At 47.5% G+C, this 24,863-nt stretch overlaps 1 protein-coding gene across 2 annotated transcripts in view; it reads right to left on the bottom strand.

Moving 5' to 3' along the window:
- DMXL2 (Dmx like 2) overlaps positions 1–24,863 on the bottom strand; it is a 2,950,233-nt gene that overhangs the window by 154,975 nt on the left and 2,770,395 nt on the right. For both annotated transcript variants that reach the window (XM_069624807.1, XM_069624808.1), the window contains 2 exons: positions 10,353–10,413; positions 6,845–6,972 (listed from right to left, as the gene is read on the bottom strand). In XM_069624807.1, the coding sequence (XP_069480908.1) occupies positions 6,845–6,972; positions 10,353–10,413 (189 nt within the window). The remainder of the gene's footprint in view (positions 1–6,844; positions 6,973–10,352; positions 10,414–24,863) is intronic.

Genomic DNA, 24,863 nt, shown 5'->3' with positions numbered 1-24,863 from the left:
TGGAAAACGTATCCAAGGTATCTTTAAGTACAATATTAGTCAATTGGAAATCTTGAATTTCACACTGACCACCAAGGAAATGACCTCTTAGGGCTCTATTCAAGTGGATCAAAAAAAGTATCAAATATCTAGGCATATGTCTGACCCGGAAACATTTACACTTCTATTCTGCATATTTCCCCCAGGTGTTGTAATCGATCTAACAGGACCTTGACACATGGAAAAAGCTTTATAGCACATGGGCAGGGCAGTTAGCTCAAAGAAAAAGGATTGTTTTATAGAGGCTTCTATACCTCTTGAAAGCTCTACCCATTCCCCATCTCCAATGATATTTTATTACAGATACAGAGCATGTTCACTTTATTTAGTCATTTTCTAAATCAATCGAACCATATTACAACACAAGAGACTCCTTCCACGGCATAGTAAACAATTGAAATCTGACAGTTCACACTTACGGCACATTTCAAGATCACAGTGGGCTTAAGTGCCCAGTGGCCACTGTGAGAAACCAGAGGGTGTCTCACCCGCTAGTCCCCGGGAATCTCTCTCTCTCAGGTGGCCAGGGCACAGCCATTGCCTTTGGATCCAGATCCTGGGGGTGGACCAGTGTGGGAGGATTACCTGGGTGAGTGGTTTTCGGGGAGTGGGGGTGAGACAGCTGATGGTGAGAGGCAGTATTCCCACTTTTTTTGTTCATCTACCACATCCTATTTTGTAGGATTTTCAGAAGTCCCAACTACCCGCCCAAGTTTTACACAAACACTGGCCAGAGGAAGAGGGTGACAGAGTAACCAGACTAACTCTCTCACATTGTACTGGACATGTCCCGTTAATTGGGTCAGGCAAAGTCAGGCACTTTACACTAAGTGCATACACCTGATACCAGTTAGATCTCCTCACACGAATAAAAGCCAACACCTAAAGACACACTCTGAGCAAGCCGGAACACGGGTAGGATCAGAACTTCTGGGATGAGGGCACACCTACTGGAGCAGAGCAACGGACCAAGGGACGCGAGAAGTGGGCCAAAAACCTCAAGGCTTCCCTACTGGAGGTCGGTGCCTCCAAAAGACCACAAAAGACATGTGGGGGAGGCCAGATCCCAGAAGTGAAGATTGCATTGTGTTTCAAGGATGCCAGCGACCCTCCTGGGTGAACGGCAGAGTTGGGGAGGCGAGGCCAAGCATGTGCTACTAACCTTGACTCATAAATTGGAAATCGTAAAACAAGAAAGAAATGCACACAGCCAGTGAGTTGGCAAGCGACCTGGGAGATGTGTGCGTGTTAAAGTGAAGGAAGTCGCATTATCATATCACAAGTGAAGGCTGAGTGCATGTGGATGAGACGTGAAGAAAGCCAGGCCTGTGAGATCAGCGATACATAGTAACGGAGTGGTCCAGTGAAAGGAAGTAGCCCATTTGAAAGTCTCAGTGAAGGGTACATTGTTGGAAGCTAAAAGGCGAACGAATAGCAAGAGTGAAAGTAAAATAGTGAACGTTCAGTCAAAGTGGTCCTGCGGTGGTCTGTAAAGAAAGGCACGCATATGTGAAAGACTTCGACGTCCGAGAGTGATCTGAGCCCGACTGAGAGAAACCCAAAGGAACATAAGCTTGGCGAAGGGAGCCCCCCCCCTTTTCAACTTTGTGTTGAATTTTATCGTGAGAGGTCTGAGCCCGACAGAGGGGGATCTTTGAGAATGTTTTGGTTGAAACATTATTTTGGAAGTCAGAGAAAGAGTCTAACGGGGAAGGACAAGCGGGCCTCGATCCACGGTTTTGAACTGTGTACTGTGTTGGAAACCGAGCCAGAGTGTGTCATCCTGCCTACAAGGATCACCTTATTTTGTGAGGCCTATCATGGGGAGGAGAGCTGGTTCAGCCACACTATCGTTTGAACACTTATTTTTCATTTTGCCTACATTTCTCCTTCTTATACTTTTTGTATAAGAGCTAGGGCAGACATTAGGTTTTGTTAGCATAGGCCATTTTGATTTGACAAACTCCACTAGGACTGTTTTGTTTATAGTTTGATGGTTGAGACTACTCCGATCTTATTTATAGGGCAAAACAGGAGTTTCTCCAACACCAACATTTTCAATAAAGGTTTTACAAATTGTATCCATTGGGTCAGTGTCAATACTTGTGATACCATGCCTTCCCTACACCACCTTTCTGCACAACCCATCTGCTTTGTCTGTGTCGCGCCTCCTGATCAGCTCTAGCTACGAAGTAGTTCTCATAAGGCAACCAAGTGTCCTCTGGCACAGATTTTCTATAGAGGTCTCCTGTATCATACGAGTATGCAACTTCCTTGAGCCAAGATTCAATTGTACGGGCTGCATCCTACCCCACACCATAGCAATGCTTAATTTCGCCATAACTAATAAACCCACAAGTCTGTGCCCATATGTTAGGATATACGAAGGACGTCCCAACAGTGCAATGAAAGGGGTAGGGGTGCAGGTGCATTCCTATCATTTTACTGAGGGCCTCAAAGACCCTTCCCCAAAATGTTTGTATGTCTCTACAAGACCGGGCTAGGTGGAAGAAATGTGGCATCTCTGGCATTCATGACTAGTTTCTGGATAAAATCTATGCAATTGGACAGGGGAGTAGTACATTGGGTGGACATACTTTAGGTGTAACAGCTTGAACCTGGTGTTGAAGGAGACCCTTTGAGCCCGATTGCAAATGTACAGCCATTGGTCAACCATTATTTCAGTCTGCAAATCCCTGCTCCATTTCATGCAAGATGAGGTAGTAGCTTTGTTACTGTTAGAACTTATACAGCGGTACATGAGTGATAGCAATTACCTGTCATGGCCACAGGCCCCAGAACAAAAAAACCACACCATCTAGTGATGGGGGCAATGGGTCACTTGACTCACTTATGTCACTTTGGGACTCATAAACACAGGGGCCCTGGCTGGACTGAGTCTTGGCGCCTTTGGCGCCAGGCTCAGATAGAGATGTTAGCAGGAACACTTTATTTCAGTGTAGGAGTGCTTTTATTTTACAAGAACTTTCCAGGTGCTGAAAGCCTTTATTCCAGAGAACATCGCCATGTGCTGATTTATCGGGCGTGGCACCCTAGGCCTGGTCTTCAGGTGCTGACTCATCGGGTGTGGCAGGCAGGCTGTACCTGTTGGGCATGGCTTCAGATGCTCAGCTATATAAGATGCTCCATCCTTAAGGCCGGTGGTTCGCGTTACTGTGCACTCTCGTGCAACGTGACGCTCACCTCCGCTTGGACCAGTTTACTTACTTTTGAAACCAGGCATTTTCCAGCATACTCACCTCCAGGAAACCGGTGCTTCATCGCTTCATCTGCAGACTCATCTCCTGACATCCAGTGATCTTGATCCCGACGCTGCAGCACCGCGCTCTGCATCCACGAACTTGGACCCTTTGAAGAAGAAAGACAAGGTTAGAACATCCGTCCTAGGACCGCGCCGCATTTGAACCTGCGCGGCCCCAGTTAACAACTTAACAGCTACTGTACCGCTGCAGCTTCGTTCCTCGTTCCCTCCAGCTTGTGCCTCCAGCTCTGCAGCTTCTGCCGGACAGGCAACATCACATGCAAGGGAAGAAAGCAAAAGAGCAAACATCAGAAGTGGAACGAACAGCAATACAAGACAACAGACTTTACAATTCAACAAAAACTGACGAGGAAAGACAAAGGCAAACAGGAACACTTACCTGAAGTATTGTGGCTTAGTCGCAGCTGGACAGGACTACCTTGTGCAAGGGACCAGTGAAGGAACTCGGTCCAGATCATACAAGCGCCCCTGCCAGAAGCAGCAGGACGGAGTGCTCGCCAAACCTAATCAACAGGTGACTTTTCCAGGGGCAATGCATCCCACAGGTGCCACGGTTTGGGAGAAGGGGTCTGGGAGAGGATCAGCATCACAAGCTGGAATACTCACGCCCCTATTCTCCACAGGAGCAGTCCCGAGCATCACCTATTACCACCAGTCACCACATAAGCGCAGAAGGTGAAGTCGGACCAGAGTAACCTCACCACCGGGAGGGCTGCAACCGTGCCCCAAAGCCTCTGCAGAGACCAGGTAAGCGTAACATTACCGCCTGCGCTGTAGATATACCTCTCGTGCAGCAGTTGGAAAGAGGCCAGGGGCACTAGGAATGATGGGAACAGAATGCGACAGGCAAGCCGCCACCAGTAGTATGTGAAGATTTCTAACACCGATCTGGCCCCCACGTTTTTGAATGCCACAGGGGAGATGAACACTCCCTCCGGGAAGAACTCTCTCCACAAATGGTGAGATCTAGTTTACGCATACTTCGGATGAATGCCTCCTGTGTCATTATGGCCACATTGGAGGGGGATGGGAGTGGGAGGGGGTATTTCTTACTGGTGAAAGCGAGGAATACAGCAAATTAATTTAAAATATTTTGCGTATCTTGTTCCATGCCCTGAGCATACACTCGACCACAATAACCTTGCAATGCCTCAAGTCACCCGCCGTAAAAATTCATGAGTGCCAGCAGGCCGGGGCAACCGATGTCTGCTCTATCTGTATATGCGGCCGGTTTGGTGTGGGATCATATCAGTAGCAGAGTTAGAGTTTCAACTACTAAGTAGTAGTGCTCAAAGTCTGGCACAGCCAGTCCTTCCCTCTTTATTGGTAGGGTGAGTTTATTCCATGCCCATCTTGCCTGCCCAGACAAATCGTAGCAGTATACTTCGCAACTGGCTGAAAAACATTTTGGGAAGCGATTAGGATATTAGTAAAAAGGACATAGAAAAGTGGGATCACAGACATTTTGATGAGATATTCTGCCAATTAGCGACAAGGGGAGGTTACGCTATTTTTTTAGGTCACAGTAAAGTTCTTTGAGAGCTGGCTCAAAATTTAGGGCCATTAGATGCTGTGTCCCCCTTGCAGGTTCTATTCCTAGGTATTGCGTGTGCTCTTCATGCCATTGCAAAGCAGCAATCTCCACACACGGCAAGGGTGCATTAGTGAAAGGAAATAGGATCGGCGTGGAGGCATTGACTCTCAACCCAGAATATCCCCTGAATTGTTTCATATCATGCATTATGGGGGGACAATTTACACAAGAGTGTTGTATGAAAAGCATCAGTGTATAGTGATTACATTCAATTCATCTTTATTTCGGCTCAAGGCCATAAAAGTAGAATAAAATACAGTTCAATAAAAAGAAATGAGACCCCCCTAAATGACGTGCCTGGTGGCACCCCCCCACCACCCAAAATGGTGGTTCTTTATGGAGCCAGCTGTATTGGGTGCCACACATGGAAAGAAACGTTGGCTTTAGAGTCTGGATGTAGCAAGACCTCCGTCAATAAATCCTACAACAAATCTCAGCGGCACATGGTCTTTAAGATCCTATGGGTCACATCCCTGCCATCTCCTTCACACCTTTATTTGAGAACCCTGACTTCAATTTAAGGCTGCATGAGAAAAGCTCTCCTGTATAGAAAAATGCCAGTTCGTGTAATGTGGAAGATCTGATTGACAAAAGTTTAGAGTGAAGCAATGCTGATTTTAGGGCCAGTGAAGGAGAGATAGGCGTTTGCACTCAGCTAACAAGGGTGGGACCAGAAAATCTTTTACCAACATTGAAAACCCGAGATGGGAGCAAACTCTACAAAGTGTCTTTTTTCAGCAATAAACAAGGAATTGTTGAATCTTAAATAGAGTGGTGGAGGGTGGGGGGGAGAGAACAGTACTGGCTTAGGAGAAAGATACTGGCAAACCGGGTCCTTGGTTTATAGGCGGATATACAAAAAGTCAACCTGTGTTCAAATATTAGATGTTCAACACAAGCTATTATTCAGTTGGTATTGGTCGTTAGTGTCCCACCACAGGCTGTTTCGGATACTGAACGTATTGATATTGGCATGTGGTGTATTGCCAGGTTATGGGGGATGTCAGATTCACCCCCAAAAATCATGAGGTTGCCCTGAGAGAGATCTTGGTTATAATGTAACACCTTACATGAATTCGTCAGGAAGTAGCATCAATGTTTTACAACATTAGGGCATCATTTCTTACAGAGGAAACAAAAGACTGTAGAACTATATCTATTAGAATATAGACTTTGGATAGGTTTGAGTTCTACAACTTGATGTGTTAGAGATATTATTCGTGAATTGGGCGGAGGGAGTGTACTGCTTTGCTATATACCTATAAGCTATTCTAGCTAATACAAATCAGTGGACAAACGTACATTCTGCAAATGTATCCCATTATATAACTCACCCCCCAAACTAAACATAATTTAATTTGAAAGAGAGAAAAAACAGAAGAAAGAAAGAAAGAAGAAAGATAACAAGAAAGTTGAAGGGATGAATGGAAGATGGAAAGTAAGAGGAATTAAAAATATATTTTACACAACTTCTCTGCATCCACATATTCCAATACAGAGTGGCATGGCGTGTTTCTTCAAAGATGCTGGAAAATTGTGCATAAATATTCTGTGCTGCTCGGTTATTCCAATTTTGAGCGATTTGTGCCTTTGCAGATCATGTGCTCTTGCCTGAGAACTCTTCTGATTCACATCTTTCAATCACTGAACGGTCAGGAATCCTGCATGCATGTGATTATTCCCCATTCTAAACTGCTGTGTTCAGAGAATATTTGTAATGGCCCTGAACTGGCCCTACCACCAGACGTGTATCAGACATGAAAATTCACATGATCATTCTCCTGTAAAGACCTTTTGTTGGTCAACATGGCTTAACTATAGAGTTTTGAATGCTAAGTATGTTTTACTAAGTGTTTGACAAACAAATAATATTGCATGGAGCAAATAAAAATATACTAACAATTATGAAAAGTTATAAGAGCATTTACCTTGTTTCCTTGGCAGTTGAAATACATTCTAGTAACTCTTGCATTTCCGGCTTGACGAAAGCATACCAGTTGCTGGGGGCGAGTCCATTCAAACATACGTACACTGCCATCCTGTGCACCAGTAAGATCTGTGAAAAAAGGTTTTCCAGAATATTGTTACTCTTAGTATTATTTGTATGCAAGGTAGCTGGAAATAAAGGTGCACTTAATAAATAGTGCTATATCCATATACTGTTCTAATAATTGCCAATGATATAACACCCCTATACTCAATCCTGAAAACAAACATGCTCTAAATCAACCTTCACACCATACACTTTAGCCTTAAACTGCAGTGCCCCTTGGGAGCGAGAGTCAGCAGGGACACCGCTCATCATGAGGGCTGGTGTAGTGTTCAATTAGCCTGTTGAGTCATGTCAAATGGTTTGAAAATTCTGATAGATACATGAACATAGGTAAGATTACTGTAAATGATTTTCTCAGTTCAAATTGAATGGAAAATACTATGTTCTCCAGGTTGCATAGTGAACAACCAACCAATATTCTTTGCTTGTAGTCCTGCATTTAAAATGGTACAAGCCACACTACAAGTCTCATATTGCAAAGGAGAAAATAAGATGCAGTGGCTACACTGCTCCGTCAGTTTTTATAAAGTCAAGCTGAAGATTTATTTATCTCACAACAAGAGCTAATCCATTGGAAAGTCGTGTGCAGCCACGAGTTTCAGTGCAGTTTTATTAGTGGTTTTGGTATATTTTCTTCCATGAAGGCATGTATATGTCAGGGCTGGGAAGGATTTATCAGCTGTTGGCCCCTCTTCCCTCTCATATCAATGTGATTGAGCTCCTTTGGGCCACCCACTAACGCCGCAACCAATGCCATTGAGGGAGGGTGGATGGGAGGTCTTAAGAATAAGGTCGAGAGATATAAATTACTAAAAACCTGTGCATTATGGGATAAAAAGCCCTCTGACACCAGCTTTCCTCAATTTGACACAGTACACTCAGACATTTGTAGTCATGCTGGGGAGTCTGCAATTAGTGAGGCAGAATGTACCCTGGGAAATGTAATCTTATTGGGTCCTCTTTCCTGGGCGGCACACAGAGAATTGTGGAATTTATAGGCTCCCGGGACCTGTGCCCTAAATTATGCTGAATGCATTGTCGACATGTATTTCCATTATGGGCATCTGCAATGAGTCAGGCCGCATGCGTTCTGAGAAATGTAGGCCTGTGGGACCAGATTACTCAGTGAAGAAGCATGTATTTAGGAATTTGTCTGACGAGCACTGTAATTTGAGGCCGTTCCTATAATCAAACTAAGCGATGAGTGCCCACAAAAACTCTCTAACCGTCAAGCCACACCAAGATTTCACAAACAAGTCAGAGGTTTAAGACATGCAGTTCAGTGGTCTGGAATATAACCCAGTCATCTTTGACGTAATCTAATAATGTAACTTGTTTTGCTTTACATACTGACCCAATTCTTTTGTCAATTTGTAAAACATCCATGTATTGCCTCTCCTACAACCTCCTCTTTCCCTCCACTTGCATCTGCATGCCTCCCTTAAGGTCTCCTTGCCATTTGTCATTATTTGCTCGAGAAATTATTTTACATGATCGTTTTACAAATGCTCAATCAATGTATAATATATTTATTTGACTTTGTACCTAGCAAATTAAAATGCTCCCACCATATGATGGTTAAAACTATGTAGAAGAGTCCTGACCTAGGCTGAGCCCACAGAATGTCAGCACTTTAGATCTTGACTCTGCATCTAACATAAAATGTTAAGATCTATGTTTCTAAGACTATCTGTGCCTCAGATATATGTAGTAGGATCAAATGAGGCTGTAAGTGGAATTTATTTAAGCAAGGCATATTGACTATGCTAATGCTTGCTATGAAAAAGAAACCAGACTGTAGCCTTTCTAAAATCGGAGGGGGGCGGGGGAGCTTATTGGAACAAAGCTGCGTATGGTCTTTTGACAGTAGCTACGTAAATTAAATCCTGTGTTTTCACAGGTATATTCTTAGACTGTAGTTGTGAATTGGTGTAAAACGATCCCCAGCGGTATAGTGTGTTAGTAAATATTGACTTGTGGAAGCAATAGTTACTTAAAAAGGGAAATTCTGAGCTAACCCACACCATTCAAGCAGGGTGAGAGGGAGATTACTGTGTCGTCTCCCATCAAAGAAAATGATGCAATTTAAAATGACCATTTAAATCTCTCCAATGGCATTTTGCAGAAGAGAGCGTGCACCCTATTAAATTGACTCGAATTGCCCAGTAGGTTCGGGGGTTGATTTATTGTCATATGTGTGCGATTTGTAATGGAACCAATATACTGTGATCTCCAAATTGAAAGCGCATCTTTCCTAAACCCAAGCCTTTAGAGTCTTAATGAAACCCACAATAGTTTGTATTTTATACAAATATGCATAAACTAGAAGCTAACAGCACCATTTACATATAGAAGAATGGCATAAGAGAAACGCCAGTGAAATGTTTATTTTCCATTTTCTCTGAAGCTAACACTTCGATCTTGGAGAAAATCAACAGTATATTGAATTGTCTATTGTTGATCGAAACAGTTAAGATGCATGAAGATCAACAAGCAGAAACACGCTGAAATATATTGCATATTGTTGCATAGGTTTGATTTATACAAATTGATGATTGTGTGCCTTGTAATTTAGTGAGAAAAAGAAGGCAGGTTAGATATCATTTTAGCCAAGGTGTCTGTACTTGTTTGTAGATAGTATTGTGGGTGACTTCTTGAGCACAAAGTTAGGGGACCAACTTTGGCTTTGATTTACTATTTTAATAAAACAAGCATTAAGCCAAAATATGGCCTGTTTCGTGTCCTGGAATTTTAGGGTGGTATTGTGTAATGGAAGGGTGTTAGATGTGGGGATACACCCTTGAATGAATATGAAATATAGTCATAGAGCATGCAACGATTGTAACATCACCATATATGTATACCATCACAGTATATAACATACAGAGCAAACACACATTAAAAACTATCATTTAAGCAAGAAAAGTACACAACTTAAAATACATGATCATTTACAGGCACATTTACGAAAATAAATAATCAACAACATAATCTTACTTCATATGACATTTCACACCAAACAACAACTAACATTGTACAAGCAAGCACACATGCAACAGTATACAAACAAAACACCATTAAACCATTAACAAAAATCCAAAACATAAGTGCAAGTTAAGGTTCCCACAATGTTGATTTTATTTTATCTTAAGTGTTGAATAGAACCTTCATTCTCAATGTTTGCATTCCAAAAGTTTATAGATGTTTAGCTTTGTATAGCTAGTGACCTAGTGACTACATTTTTTAATTTAAATGACTGACACACACACACACACACACACACACACACACACACAAACACAATAAGATGCAAATGATACTAATGTTTTTTTCTGTGAAGTGTTATAGTAAATTAGTAAATTAAACTAGAATAGATTACTTACAATACTGGTGCACTGGATGTGAAGCCATTCTTTTCACATTATTCAAATTTCTCTTCATAAGCTTCAAAAAGATAAGAAGAATAGCATTATGTATTTACACAAGCTTGACAATATGAAATGAAACCAACATTGATGTGATATGTGACCACTACCTCTTTTACAAAAACACTGCATTGAAAACCAATATATATTCTTTGAGCCTTAACACCATATTGGAATTCAAGGTGTAAAAGCGCCATACTACTTTTGTTTTTTCCTCCCAACCAGTGGTTATGCTACATCAACCCAGCTAAAGTGGTGTATGTGTAGACACCCCGCCCCTTACATTGCCACAACTCTCCAGAACATGCTGGCATCATACTCTAGGACACCTACCACCAGGCCTGAATTCTACCCATTATCCATAAGCGATGCAATATGGCACCAGTTTTAATTGCTATTCGCTCATCTTTACCGGCTATTTATGCATTTCCTCCATCTTCCAAATCTTTTGTGGTGCAGATCAATACATTTCCCTCCAAGGTAATTAACCTATGTGACAAACTTCACTAAAGCACTGCACATGGCCACCTGACATTCTTTTCCATTATCCTCATCAACCCAAGTCAGTTCCTCCTTATTTTAGTTTCTTAAGTATATGTGATGTCTCCAATTAAGCCATCATTGGGTGATGCAAAAAAATACACCTATATAAAGATGGGTCTATATATATATATATATTCCGACGGCTACTGTTGCTGGCAGAATTCCCAGAGGACCCGTATAGCCCAGGGCGAGTTGGGCCATTCAACTTCTACAGGTGTGGGATCTTCCGTGGTCGGGAGAGAGTAGCTGCGGACAAGGAAGAGGAAAAGAGGGTGCCGTCCACGTCCGTGGAAGAGGAGTGGAGCGGGCAGCGTCTGCATGGAGTGGGGCTTGCAGTGACCGGCCGCCAGCAAAGCAGAAGGGAAGCAGCGAGGCTGCCAGAGAGGAACTCAGAGGACTGATTAGTGCAGGGAAGTGACACTCGAAACCGGGGTGCTCCTAGTAGCTATGCATAAGTAACGAAGTACCGTATGAATTAAATTGAATACCATACTGAATGAAAACTTGAAGCAAAGCAAAATTACGCATATTGAATACCGAACTGAATTAAAACTTTGTGGGCAAAGCCATTATCTGAAGAAAGTTAAAAGGGAGAGTGCCCATTTGAAAATAATCTACAACATAAGAGCGCACATATGAATGAGCATTACAGAAAGGTGGGGAACAAAAGACCACCACAGAGTGAACTTTATGAATGGATACAGCGCAGCAAGGCCAAAGATTAGAGAACAAAATGGGGGCTCCGACCACATATCAAATATTGTATACTTTCTTCTTAATTAGAGTATTTACTATGTTATATCAGTTAACATTTACAAATTAGTGCTTCCAAAGTAAGCTAAGTATCCAATGATAGGGTTATTTTACTCTGGAACTGAATTCCATACACACATCTCGATACACTGCTTTTGTGCTCAGAAAAAAGCTGCTTTTATTTAGCAGGTCCAGTCCTCTGGCTGGATTTACACCCGTTATATACATGTTTCAATAAATGAACAAGGTAAGAATATCAGAAATGTCTCAACACAGTACTAGACCACATCACAGCGTATAAATCAAAGGTGTGTTAGTACTGTTTGTGAAATATTACATCATATTCACATTTTTGGAGAGGAAAATCCCAAAGATAAAGTAACAGTGTTCACACATTTTGGTGTAGTAACCTGCATAGTATCTACAGTATTCATGCATATATGTACTTTTTTGCTGATCCAAAGTGGGGATCTAATCGTCAAACTTGTCTTTAGGGAAAGAAAGAAACAAAGTAGAGAAAGCAGGCTAGTCTAGAGAGTCTAGGTTAGCTGTAGAGCTGGGACAAGTTCCAGTAGCCAGCTCTGGAGTGGGTTAAACAATTCTCACAGAGTACCAAACCGCTGGGTTGTTTCTTTCTTTCCCTAAAGACAAGTTTGACGATTAGATGCCCACTTTGGATCAGCAAAAAAGTACATGTATGCATGAATACTGTAGATACTATGCAGGTTACTACACCAAAATGTGTGAACACTGTTACTTTATCTTTGGGATGTTCCTCTACAAAACTGTGAATATGATGTAATATTTCACAAACAGTACTAACACACCTTTGAGTTATACGCTGTGATGTGGTCTAGTACTGTGTTGAGACATTTCTGATATTCTTACCTTGTTCATTTATTGAAACATGAATATAACGGGTGTAAATCCAGCCAGAGGACTGGACCTGCTAAATAAAAGCAGCTTTTTTCTGAGCACAAAAGCAGCGTTTCGAGATGTGTGTATGGAATTCAGTTCCAGAGTAAAATAACCCTATCAATGGATACTTAGCTTACTTTGGAAGCACTAATTTGCAAATGTTAACTGATGCAACATAGTAAATATTCTAATTAAGAAGAAAGTATACAATATTTGGTATGTGGTCGGACCCACCCATTTTGTTCTCTATATTGCTCTGGCTCCATTTCCGTCCACATCAATAGGGCTATCCCTTCTGTTACCGATTTGCAAGGCCGAAGACTGGCATGAGATGTGAGGCACTTGATGGCAAAGCTAAGAGGCTAACCCTAAGAAGCCAGAAGAGTGTGAACCTGCACATAAAGCCAAGATGCCAACAAGCAGAAGCTAAGTGAAGGTGAATCTGTACATAGGGGCATATACAGAGGAACTGTGTGGGCTGAAGAGCCTACGGTTCCTGGTTGCATGACCTGTGATCGGTGGACCGTGTGGTCTGACAACTGAGCCTAGACCAGGGAGCCCAAACATTGTGAAAGTCAGAGACACTGTGAAACAACCCAAGAAGAAACAATGTAAGTGAACTATTGATGCAATCCAGAAGGAGGGTCAAGTTGACCTGGAGTCGTGTTGAACATTGAGAGACTGAAGCAAGTCGTGCATGGCCACTGTTATATCCGTCAGGATCAACATTCTTAGGTTTCACAGAGGGGAGGAAAGCGCCCCCAGCACCAGCAAGATGATGTTTTTCCGAGACTCTGTGGGAGACCACAGTCCGCTCACTGTAAGGTCTGACAGGGGAGCGCTCCAACCAGTCCGTGATATGTCTGTAACCATCATAACCTGGGGCCAAGGTTGGTGAAACAACGTGCCCTTCAGCAAGTTTTATTGTACGGCCCACCATGCAAGATCCCAAACCACATGAGCAGAGACCCGCAAGGGGTTTGACATGTGGCCCTGAAACAGCAACCATAGGCAACGGAGAAGCTACTAAAGCGATCTCAAGCACAGCTTTGCCTCCGACACCACTAGAATGCAGGAGGCCATGAGGCCCAAAAGGCGTAGGAAGTCAGAAGCTGGGACTTGTCCCTGGGATTGGAGGCCATTGACATCTGAAAGATGTTCGCCACTTGATCCTCAGGCCGGAAAGTCCTGTCAAGGCGAGTGTCCAAGACTGCACCAATAAATTGGAAGGACTGGGACAGCAAAACCTGAGACTTTTTGAAGTTCAAGGGAAACCCTCAGCTGTCCAAAATAGTGCATGTGCCGAGTCGTTGCTCAGACACTAGATCTGGGGAGCGGGGTCAGATGAGCTAGTCGTCCAGATAGGGAAAGTCATGAATGCCCTCCCTTCCTGAGGCTAGCTGCCACCACTGCCAGCAGTTTGGTGAAAACTCTCGGAGTAGAAGATAAACTGAATGGCAGGACCTTGAATTGTTAATGGTGTTGACCTACCACAAACCTCAGGCACTTCCTGTGCTTTCGATGAATTGGCATATGGAAGTGGGGTTCCTGAAGGTCTAGGAAAATCAACCAATCCTGCAGATCGAGGGCTTGTAGAATCTGGGCTAGATTCTTGAATGTGTCCTTGCGTACAAGTTCAGCAGCCACAGATCCAAGATATGGCGAAAGGCACCACCGTTCTTCGGCACCAGAAAATAGGTGGAGTATCGCCATTTCCCTCATTCTGAGCACAGAACTAGCTCAAGCACACTTTTCGCACACTTTTCAACAGAGGCTGGCGGACCTCCTCCAGTAGAATGGGATCAGAGACAAATGGGTGGTCTGAGAACCGTTGTCTGGTGCGCTGAAGGAATAGAAGGCAATATCCCTGCTGAAATACCTGAAAGTCCCAGGCGTCAGATGTAGTCTTCTACCATTCCAGGCTGAACAGACAAAGCCTCCCCCCCACTGGTGACGAATAGCAAAGCCTGTCGCTGAGGTATAGCGTTCTGGGATGTGGTGGGGACAGCATCTGTTGCAACTCCCCCTCCCTGGGCACCCCTTCCTCTCCCTCTCAGGAAACGTCTGCACTGTCCTCTTCCCAGGTCAGACTGATCATAGCCTGTCAGGGCAAAGGTGGGAAAGGAAAGAAATCCCTTGCCCCGAGAGAACATCTGTGCGGAAGGCTGTTGCACTGCTAGCCGCAAAGACTTAACAGTCGCCTTGGACGACAACCTTCTCAAGCGCGTTGTCAGCCTTTGGTCTAAAAAGGTTATGGCTGTCAAATGGCATATCCAACAGTCTGGAGTGGATGTCGTCTGCAAAACCGGACATCTGTAGCCACGAGTGGCACCTGTCCAAAGCTCTAGTGGGCATGGCCCTTCCCACACAGTGTCCAGTACCGGCTGTAGCATCGGACGTGCCACCCCCCTGCCGTCCAATTCCAAGGACTGAAACCCACCCCTCATCTCTCCCTCCGGGACATACTCAGCCGCATTGGGCACCGCAGTCCAAAGGCCGAAGGCGAACTTTGCCATGGCGCAAGTGGCATTCACGGCCCGCAGTGCAAGACTGGTTGGCGCAAACACCTTCTTGCCTCATGCGTCAAACCTCTTCCTTTCCCTGTCTGGCGAAAGGGACAGGAAGTAGAGATCTTCAGGCTAGTAGTCGCAGCCTGCACCACCAAGCCCTCAGGCAAAACATGGGAAGAACGAAAAGGCAGATCATACGGAGTGGGACAGTGGTACCTTTCCAGGTCCCTGTCCACTGTCGGAACAGAGGCAGGTTTCTCCCACAGCTCCATTACAGGCACCTCTACAGTTGCATTAAAGTGCAGGAGTGCATTCAAGATGGCCGCTCGTAGTGGGTAGACGTGCCCACAGAGCTCCCGAGCCCTAATGTTGGAGGAGGCCCACCATCCATCGTTTGCGGCGACCTGAGGCTCAATAAGCGGCATCAGGGAACCTCCGAGGTGTCGGAGCAGTGGCGGGGGTTGGACCCTGCGGGGGTTGCGGCTTTTTGGCGACGAGTGGAGTTTGTGCTGCGAGTTTGTGCTGCAATTGGAGGCGGCATGGGAAGAGCCGCGCCAGACCCGGGACAGGCACTCCAAGGAGCTGATACGGGAGTGGAGGTCAGGCCGTGCCGAGAGGGCTGGCCGGAGTGGGCTATTCATCGCCCGGGTGCAGAGGGGGTGCGGCGGGTGGACCGGCCCGACCCGATCCTTGGGGCCTGGAGGAAGGAGAGAGCCCCAGCCTGGAGCACTGTTGGAGGGAGGAGCCTTGCGGACCGACAGCAGTGGTCCTCGGGGGTGCTCCGGCACCTCTGAGCCATCGGTGGAGGAGGGGGCGTTGAGTCCCCGCCGGCGGCAGGACGAGGAGCGCGGCTCCCGCCCGGAGGAGTGGGGACGTATCTCGTTGGCTCTGCAGAGTGGGAGCACAACGGTTGGACTGGCCCGGCCCGACTCTAGGGGCCAGGAGGACGGAGGGTGCTCTGGCCTGGCTTACAATTGGAGCAAGGAACTTTGCGGCCCAGGCGGGGTAGCCCTGAGGAGTGCTCCGGTACCCCGGGATCCTTGAGGGGGGAGAGTCAGCAGGCTCCCCGCCGGCACTGAGGGAGGCGGGGAGTGCGGCGGGGAACCGTGGAGCGCGGGTGAAGCCCAGAGGAGCGGGGCCAGAACTTGGCGCAGCAGGAGTTGCGAGGCACGGCGCCGGAGCGGAACGCTGATCCGGGCGGGGCCCGACTCCGGGCTGGGACTGAGGAGGAGGTGGTGGATTGGTGTCTGGCCCTGCGTTCAGCTACAACAATGGACCCGCGTTAGGGCAGAAGTGAGAAGCGGCGAGGAACAACAGAGCCCGCCCTGTGGCATTAGGAAGAAGGGCCTCCCAGGGATAGGAGGCTCTTCCATCAGAAGGCAGCTCTCAGAAGTTTTGGGTGGAGGCTATAAAAAGAGGAGCCCCGGGGAAGGTGCTCTGGCCCCGGATCCCAGTGGCCTCGTCAACACTGGAAAACTGTCGGCTAAGGGAGTGTGGCATTGATCGGGAGTGGGCTTCACCCACATTGAGGTGGACTTGTGCAATTTACCATCAGGAGGAGGCAGAGCAGGGTGGCAAGTTGGTGGTTTGGAGGGACTGGAGAGAGAAGAGGGCCGCTGAAAGGACTGGGGCCGGCGCCTGGTGGAGGAGCACGCGGAGTGGCCCGGCACAGGCGCAGTAGGAGTAGGCGGGCTTCCACTCGGAGATGGCCACGAAGCCCAAGGCGAAAAGTGGAAAGGCCCAATCGACCCAGGGGGATGCCTCAGGTACCCTCCCCTCCCTATGGCCGGGACAAGATATGAGAGAGCCGGCTAAGTCGGAAGGTACAAGTGAGACAAGGAGTCTCTCATCGCCGATGGAGGTGGGCACGGCTGTGATGTCGCGGGATGAACTGAAGGGGGAAATGCATGCCCTGCACTCTAGTATGTCTAAGACGTTCCAGGACCAATTTCAGCTTCTTCGGGCGGACCTTGACACGGCGATGGAAGAAATCAAACAGGAGCTGCGGCAGCAGGGCGAGAGAACGGACCTACTGGAGAGAGGGCTACAAGAGTTGGACAAGGAGGTAACAGCGAGTAGTGAGGCAATAGAGCGGCTGGATGTTGCGCCACACAACCTGGAAACCCAGGTGGAGGACATGGAAAATAGATCTTGTCGGGTCAACATACGAATTAAAATGCTTCCTGAAACAGTCCAGGACAAGGACCTAAAGAGAGTAGCCCAATCGATCTTTGCGGAAATTCTGGGGTCCTCAGCCCTGGAGGAGATTGAGCTTGATCGCATACACAGAGGGGGCAGAGGGGGCCGAGGCCCCAGTCCAGACCCCGGGATGTCCTTGCGGCGTTCGCCAGGTAGGCCCAAAAGGAAGAAATCCTTTGAGAGGCGAGGAAACAAGAACCTATAAAGTATCAGAAGCATTGCATAGCTCTATTTCAGGATCTGGCGGCCAGTACTCTGGTGGAAAGGAAGCTGATGGCTCCGGTCATCAAGGCATTGAATGAGAGAGGGATCAAATACAGATGGACACTTCCCTTTGGCCTGGTGTTCGAGTGGAGAGGGGCTCAGAAGCAAATTACTACTGTCCAGGAAGGCGCAGGCTTGCTGGGTCTTGATGTCGATGAGACTTTCTTGAGTTTGGGGAGGCAAGCGGCGGCAACTAACCCGGAAGCAAGGCCATGGGCGTGGTCAACGGTGGGAGAGAAGAGAAGGAGGGTGAAGCATGGTGGCAAATTGCTGGCTGAGAATACTCGGAGTGACCCCGGAGAGGGGAGCCAAGCAGCACAGGGAGGGTCTCAAATATAGATTTGGAATGACGGTGGTGGGCCACCAAAAGGAGGTATTGGGCGGGGGGGAGCACCCATCTGTGAATCGGAAAGGGTGCGTTTACCCTTGGAGGGAGGAGGGGGGAGGCGGGAAGGGCATGCTCTTCAGGAGGGGGGGTGGGATAGGGGGGAGGGGGTAGTTGGGCAGCAGGTGTGGAGGGCAGAGTTCAAAAGACGTTGTTCAGACACTGCTCTTATAGGTCGGGTGGTCGATTGGAAGTCGGGGGGGGGTGTATGGACAGCCCCGCAACTGGGGTGTTCACCTGGGGGGGGAATTCCGGGGATTCAGGGCTCTTCTTTGGCTGCACTGTACCAACATAATTTCAAGTGCCTAACGCATAATGTGAGGGGCCTCAACACTCCTCTGAAAAGGAAGAAGTTAGAACACTTTACTAGAAAAGAAAACCCGGATGTCTTGGGTTTGCAGGAAACGCACCTTCGACCTGCGGATCAGGGCCGCCTTAAGCTCCGAGGCTATGATCAGATTTTGCACGCATCGGGGGGAGACCAGATCCGGGGGAATTGCACTAGCGATTAAAACATTGGTGGGCCTTAAGATATCAGAGAGTATACGAGACAAGGAGGGCAGATACAGCTTGGCAATAGGATCATATCAGAGGAGGCAGCATACAATAGTGGTAGTGTACGGTCCGAATGTGGGGCAAGAGTATTTTTTGAGGAGGCTCCTGGGCTTGATAGAGGAGAAAGAGCGGGGACACATCATCTTAATGGAAGACCTCAACATAGCGTTGGAGAGGGATAGGGACAACTCGGGTCACTTGAGGGGAGGAGGTGGGGGCGGTGATGTCGACGGCTCTCCGGAATAGGATACGGGAAGCAGGATTGAGGGATGTCTAGCGGGAGGTCAAGGAAGAGGAGGAGGGATATACTTTCTTGTCAGGAGTTCACGGATCGGAGTCAAGGATTGACTATATCTGGGTGTCCTCATGTCTGGTGGGCAGGGTGCGGGAGGTTACAACAGGACCTATTGGCATAGCGGATCATACAGTAGTCACAATTGTATTGGACTTGGGCCCGAAGGAAAGAGGGGTTTGGACCTGGAGATTCCCGGGACACCTTCTCAGAGACCCGATACTTAGGCAGGACATAGAGGAGAAGATTCCGAACTTCTTTAACACCAATCGCAGGGGAGATACGGGGGAAGAGATGAGGTGGGATGCTTTTAAGGCTGCGTTACGGGGGGAGCTCATAGCGATGGCGGCATATAGAGAGAGGCAATTGAGAGCGCTGGAAGTGCAATTGGAGGGGGAAGTGGAAACGGCGAGACAGAGGGCGGGGACGACGCCATCCAGGCCTTCTATGAGGGAATACCGTAGGGCACTGGGACAGTTAGAGGTTCTTCGGACTAAAAGGGCAGAGGGGGCTCTCTTGAGGATATGCCAACAATACTACGCGAAAGCCAATAAAGCAGATGCCCTCCTCGTGTGATTGTTGAGAGGGGCTAAGGCCAAAAATGCGATCACGGCCCTGCGGACAGAAAGGGGGGAAAGGGTTACGGAGGCTGAGGAGATAAGGGAAGCGCTGGCATCATTCTACGAGAGTCTTTATGCATCACAGAACCCCCGGTAACGCTTGCAGGACGATTTTCTGGATAAGATCGAGGTGGAGAGGTTAGGGAGTGAAGCACGGGAGAAGCTGAATGGGGAGATTAGAGACGAGGAGGTGAGGAGGGTGATTGGGGGGTTACCTCTGAATAAGGCACCGGGCCCAGACGGATATAGTGCGATCTTTTATAAAACCTTTGTGAATATCTTGGCCCCTCAGCCGACTCATCTTTTTAACACCTTTGGGGAGATGAGGAGAATAACCCCTTCCATGGAGGAGGCTCGGCTGACCCTTGTTCTGAAGGCGCATAAGAACCCGGAGGAGCAAACATCTTATAGGCCTATAGCGCTGATTAATATTGAGGCTAAAATCTACACAAAGGTGTTGGCGAGCAGGCTGGAGGGTTTCCTCCCCGACTTGGCTCACCCGGACCAAGCAGGGTTTGTAAAGGGTCGGCAGACTGCGGACAATATACGAAGGATTGCTCATCTGGTGGAAAAGTCTCATAGAACGGACACTCCCGCGGTCCTCCTTTCGCTGGATGTGGAAAAAGCTTTTGACCGCGTGGAGTGGTCCTTTCTATTTAAGGTAATGCAGAGGATGGGCATTGAGGGGAATTTTCTGCGCATGGTACAGGCCAATTATCAGACACCACCTAAGCTGAGAATAGCAGTGAATTGAACTATGTCTAGTCTAGGCTCTTTGGGGTGACCAGGGGGACCAAGCAAGGCTGTCCTTTGTCCCCCATGCTTTATGCGATTTATCTGGAGCCGCTCTTGCAGGCGATTAGAGAGGCGGAGGGGATAAAGGGTATTCCTTTTGGGGGGATTGAGCAGAAGGTGGCGGCATTCGCGGATGACCTTCTACTAGCTCTCACGGCCCCACCCAAATCTATCCAGCTAAGTAGAGGCCTGTTAGAATGCTTCGGGGAGGCTTCGGGTCTTAAGATCAATTATGCTAAATCTGAATTATTGAACCTGACGTTAAAGGGTGACGAGCAGACAGCCCTGAGGGAGTCTACCCCGTTTCTCTGGAGCCCAAACGGCATTAGGTATCTTGGGGTGAAAATCACGTCGAGGCTGGCGGGCTGGTACAGGGCGAATTATCCTCCACTATTAAAAAGCATTGAAGGGGACTTTCGCAGGTGGAGGACTCTCCCGATAACGTGGCTGGGTAGGCTAGCAACGGTCAAAATGGTAACGCTACCCCGCCTGCTGTATCTGTTCCAGGCAATTCCTCAGGTGGTCCCCCGGGATTTCTTTAAGAAGTTGGACTCGCTCACCAGAGATTTCCTGTGGGCTGGGAAAAAGCCACATATTAGCAAGCAAATATTGCAGGCCCCTAAGCGGGAACAAGGTCTAGCACTTCCGAATTTTCAACGGTACTATGAGGCGACCTAATTAAGGGTGGTTAGGGATTGGCTACGAGAGGGGGAGGCCTCACAAAACAAGCAATGGGTGGCGATGGATAGGGATGTTGCGCATCGCAGTCTTGCAGAGAGAACCATTACTAGTTTGATGGGTCGGAATTGGGACAAACTAATTAAATGCAACAAGATCATAACGTTTCCCTCTCCCTACATGCCCCTGTTCCGTAATAGAGAGTTTACCCCGGGATTGGAAGAAGGAGCTTTTCTGCAATGGGAGGAAGGAGGCTGTAGATGGCTGGGAGACAGGTTCCGAGGCAGGAAGATACTCTCGTTTGAGGATTGTAAAAAGGAGCATGGGGTGGGGGAGAGGCTCCGGTATGCGCAGTTGCGCCACTGGGTTATGCACCCTGTAAATAAGCTGTCGGCCACCAGGGGGAAGACGAGGTTTGAGAAGTTTCTGCACTCGAATGATGGGTCTAGGGGCCTTATATCCAATCTTTACAAGTTATTAGACGAAACTCCGGATAGGGCCCAGTGGCAGTATATGCGGAGATGGGACCAGATGATAGGTAGAACAGTTGAGCTGGAGGAATGGGAACGTCTGTGGCGGGTAATCCCCAAATTAGCGAGAGCCTCCCAAATCCAGGAAATGTGGTACAAGATCTTATTCGGTTGGCACTACACTCCAGTCAGGCTTAAAGAGATGTTTACTACAACTTCAGGGAAGTGCTTGAGGCGGTGTGGGATGGAGGGTATGGCACAGCATATCTGGTGGACGTGCCCACGTATTAAACCCTTCCGGGTGGAGGTGTAGAGGGCTCAGGAGCAGGCATATGGGCCAGGAAGTAGTAGGTCCGCAGAGGAGATTATACTGGTAGTGGGGAGGAGCACTGGGGTGGGGGAGCCCAAATCTTGTGAGAAAGCGAGAGTGGTTCTTGTCCTGGCCGCTATGACAGTGATGGCTCAGAGATGGAGGGATGGAAAGGTCCCTCTTCTCCAGGATTGGCTACGGAAAATTTGGGACATTGTGTCTCTTGAATGGGCCACATTCGCAAAAGATAATAAGCTGCAGTCCTTCGCAGGAGATTTGGAGGAAACCCTGTGTTTTTTGCAAGACGAATTTCGAATTGGCTGGCGTCCTCAACGCCTGCGATTGTTGGACCTGTGGTGAGCGTTGTTGCAGGAAAGGTGGGTGTAGAGGGTCATGGAAGTGGTGAAACCTGAAGGGGAGGAGGGGGGAAGCAGAGGAAGGGAAGGGAGGGGGGTGGAATGTGGGTGCTGTCTATGCAAGGCGTTGTGGACTATCTGAACTATGTCTTTCTTTGAGAACAACAAACTGAAGCTGCCTTGAGAGAGGGAAGGGGGGGGGAGTTTGGAGAAATGGTTTTTGTTACTCTCTTTGTTCGAAAACTAATAAAAAGAAGTTTAAAAAAAAAAGGGCTGGATTGTCTCCTTCTTAGGGGCATCATCCAGAATTTCAAAAGGTTCGTACTGAACCTTGGACGTGGACAGAGCAAATAGCCCCACAGCACTGGCCACCTTAGCCATCAAGTGCTGGAAGGCGGTGTGAGGCTTTCTTGGGGTGGAAGCTGGCAAATATTCTACCTGTGAGGAGGTGGTGAGGCCACTGGCCCCTTGCAGGTCCTCTGTCAGACCCAGCATGTCCTCCCCTTTCCCATAAAACTAATCCGGGATATCCCTCATCTCCCTAGGACCGATATGTTGATGCCTTAATGGGAATTGGTTGCCCTCCTCGTTGAAGATTTCATAAATTCTTGACATTAAGATGTCCCTAGGGAGTGGGAACATATTCCCGCGTAGCTGACTATGCCAGTGCCGGCGAGACCTTTGAACCCGAGGGCAGGGCCTGTTGGCACCAAGACACCTCTGTCTCCATCTGCTCCAGGCCTGAGCCCCAAGGTGTGCAGGAGTGGACCACAGAGGGTACACTGCTGGTCACAACTGATGCGGTGGGACCATGCTGCGTCTTAGCCGGTGGTGATGGCGCTGTTGCCTACGCCACAGGCGCTGTGACCAGGGCAGCCGTAGCCTTGGCAAAGAAGTTCAACATCTTTAGGCGGAAGGACTCCCATTACTCTGGCGTGGAGGTCCAGGGGGGAAAAGGTACCTGTAGCGGATGCTCATGGGACTCCCTGGAACTGTGGCTCTTCTTGCAAGGGGAATGTCGGTGCACAGAGTCACTCTGGGAGCAGGGCCTCTTCCGATGCTTCTTCTTGTCCTTTTCCTTGCGCAGAGGCGCCTGCTCCTCTGAGCATCGTTCAGCACAATGTAACCTCGACCTAGAACGCAGAGCTTCACCCTTCAATTTGTGGATGTGGGTAAACTTCTATGCCTCCCTCTGCCCAAGGACATTAGGGGTCATGCACTGGCATGACCAACAATTCTGGGTGTCTATGCCCATGCAAGGGTCCTCGCCCATGCAATACAAGCAAATCCAGTGTGGATCAGAGACTGACATTTTCCAGCTGCAGTCTGTGCACGGTTTGAAGCATGAGGCCTTGGACAGAGTAGGCATGGTGTATTTATGAGTAAGAAAAATCTTGACACGCATGTTCCGATCAGCGAACATAGTGCGCGGAAAAAGGAACCGAGGTCACAGGACGTGGCATCGCTATATATATTGGCCAATACGTCATATCCGGCACGGGGCACGTAGAGGCGTCAGAGCCAACATGGAGGTGTGCTGCGCCCCCTGGTGACAGAAAGGTTTCAGAAAAACAGCTGCGCTCAGATAGAGATATCATAGATGAGGAATCAGTGGGAGGAAGGAGTCCATTAGAAGATCACTTAAGTGGCATGCACTTGGCTTCAATGCAAATGGGACAGAGAACTAGCTTTATAGCCTCTGCTAAAATATCATATGGGTAAGACATCCATGCATAGCTCAGAGAGTTAAGGCAATTAGTTGGTATGACAAAAATGTTTTCAAGAGTAAGTTCTATCAGGGCGGTAGATGGTTAGGGCGATGAGGAATCAGTGGGAGGAGCACCCATCAGAAAGAACGCTACCAGAGTTAAGTAATTCGTTTTTCTAGTGGACTGAGTCTTCCCACAGATTCCTCATCTTGGATAGACTCCCAAAGAAGTTCTATTATGTAGGAAGAGCGAGACCCGGGATAAGGGGTCAGATCAAAACATTTTACAAAACCACCATACCAAAATGGGCATACTTGCCCGGAAGGGTAAAACAAATCAGTAATGCTTTGTGAAGTTACGTAGCGAGGATCAACTTCGGCCTGGAAGATGTCCAATGTTGGGACTCCTCTTTGGGGAGCTGAAGCAGCAGCCACCCCTCTAGTCCAGGTTGGTTGAAATCCTCCGGAAATCTCCTTCCCTGCAATGGAAAAGCATTTGGATGCACATTATACTATTCATCTCGACAGTGTTCATTTTTCCACTACTTTGCATAGTCTAGGACTGGTATGTCCAATGAAAAACGAACACTCCATCCTAAACTTCCTTGGTCTCTGTTAGGGAGAATTCTCTTTTAAGGCTAATTTCCCAAACCTAGCGAGTCCGCCAGCAGCTTTGCTGGATTTTTGGGTTTTTTTTCCTCCTGCTAAGAGTGAGACTCTTTTACTCCCACTCTTAGGCATGATTTGAGGTATGTCTCTGACTATTTGTGTGCTTTTGGGCTATGGGGTCTTTTACTCCATAGGGTATCATCTGTTTTTTGTGTATGTTACACAGCAACCTCAGTGCAGTAACACAGGGGTGTCATAGTGACCCCCAAACAGACTCCATACCCTGGGACTGACTACTGTCTCCCAGGGCATGTAAAGTCACCATTGACTTTACTAGTCTTAAATTATGAACAGAACCAGTACAAACCATCATATTGTGGAAGTACGGGAAGGGGTTAATTATATTGCCCCTGGGTCTGTTTTCAAGGGGGCACTGTCCAGCCCCCCCTTGCCGAGTTTCTGGCTGGTGGCAGTGGTTACCACGCGAAATATTCCACACCGGAA

The sequence above is a fragment of the Ambystoma mexicanum genome, chromosome 11 (assembly GCF_040938575.1).
Source record: "Ambystoma mexicanum isolate Mex_15411 chromosome 11, UKY_AmexF1_1, whole genome shotgun sequence".
In the NCBI taxonomy this organism is placed as follows: domain Eukaryota; kingdom Metazoa; phylum Chordata; class Amphibia; order Caudata; family Ambystomatidae; genus Ambystoma; species Ambystoma mexicanum.
This window is presented reverse-complemented; position numbering and strand designations above follow the sequence as displayed.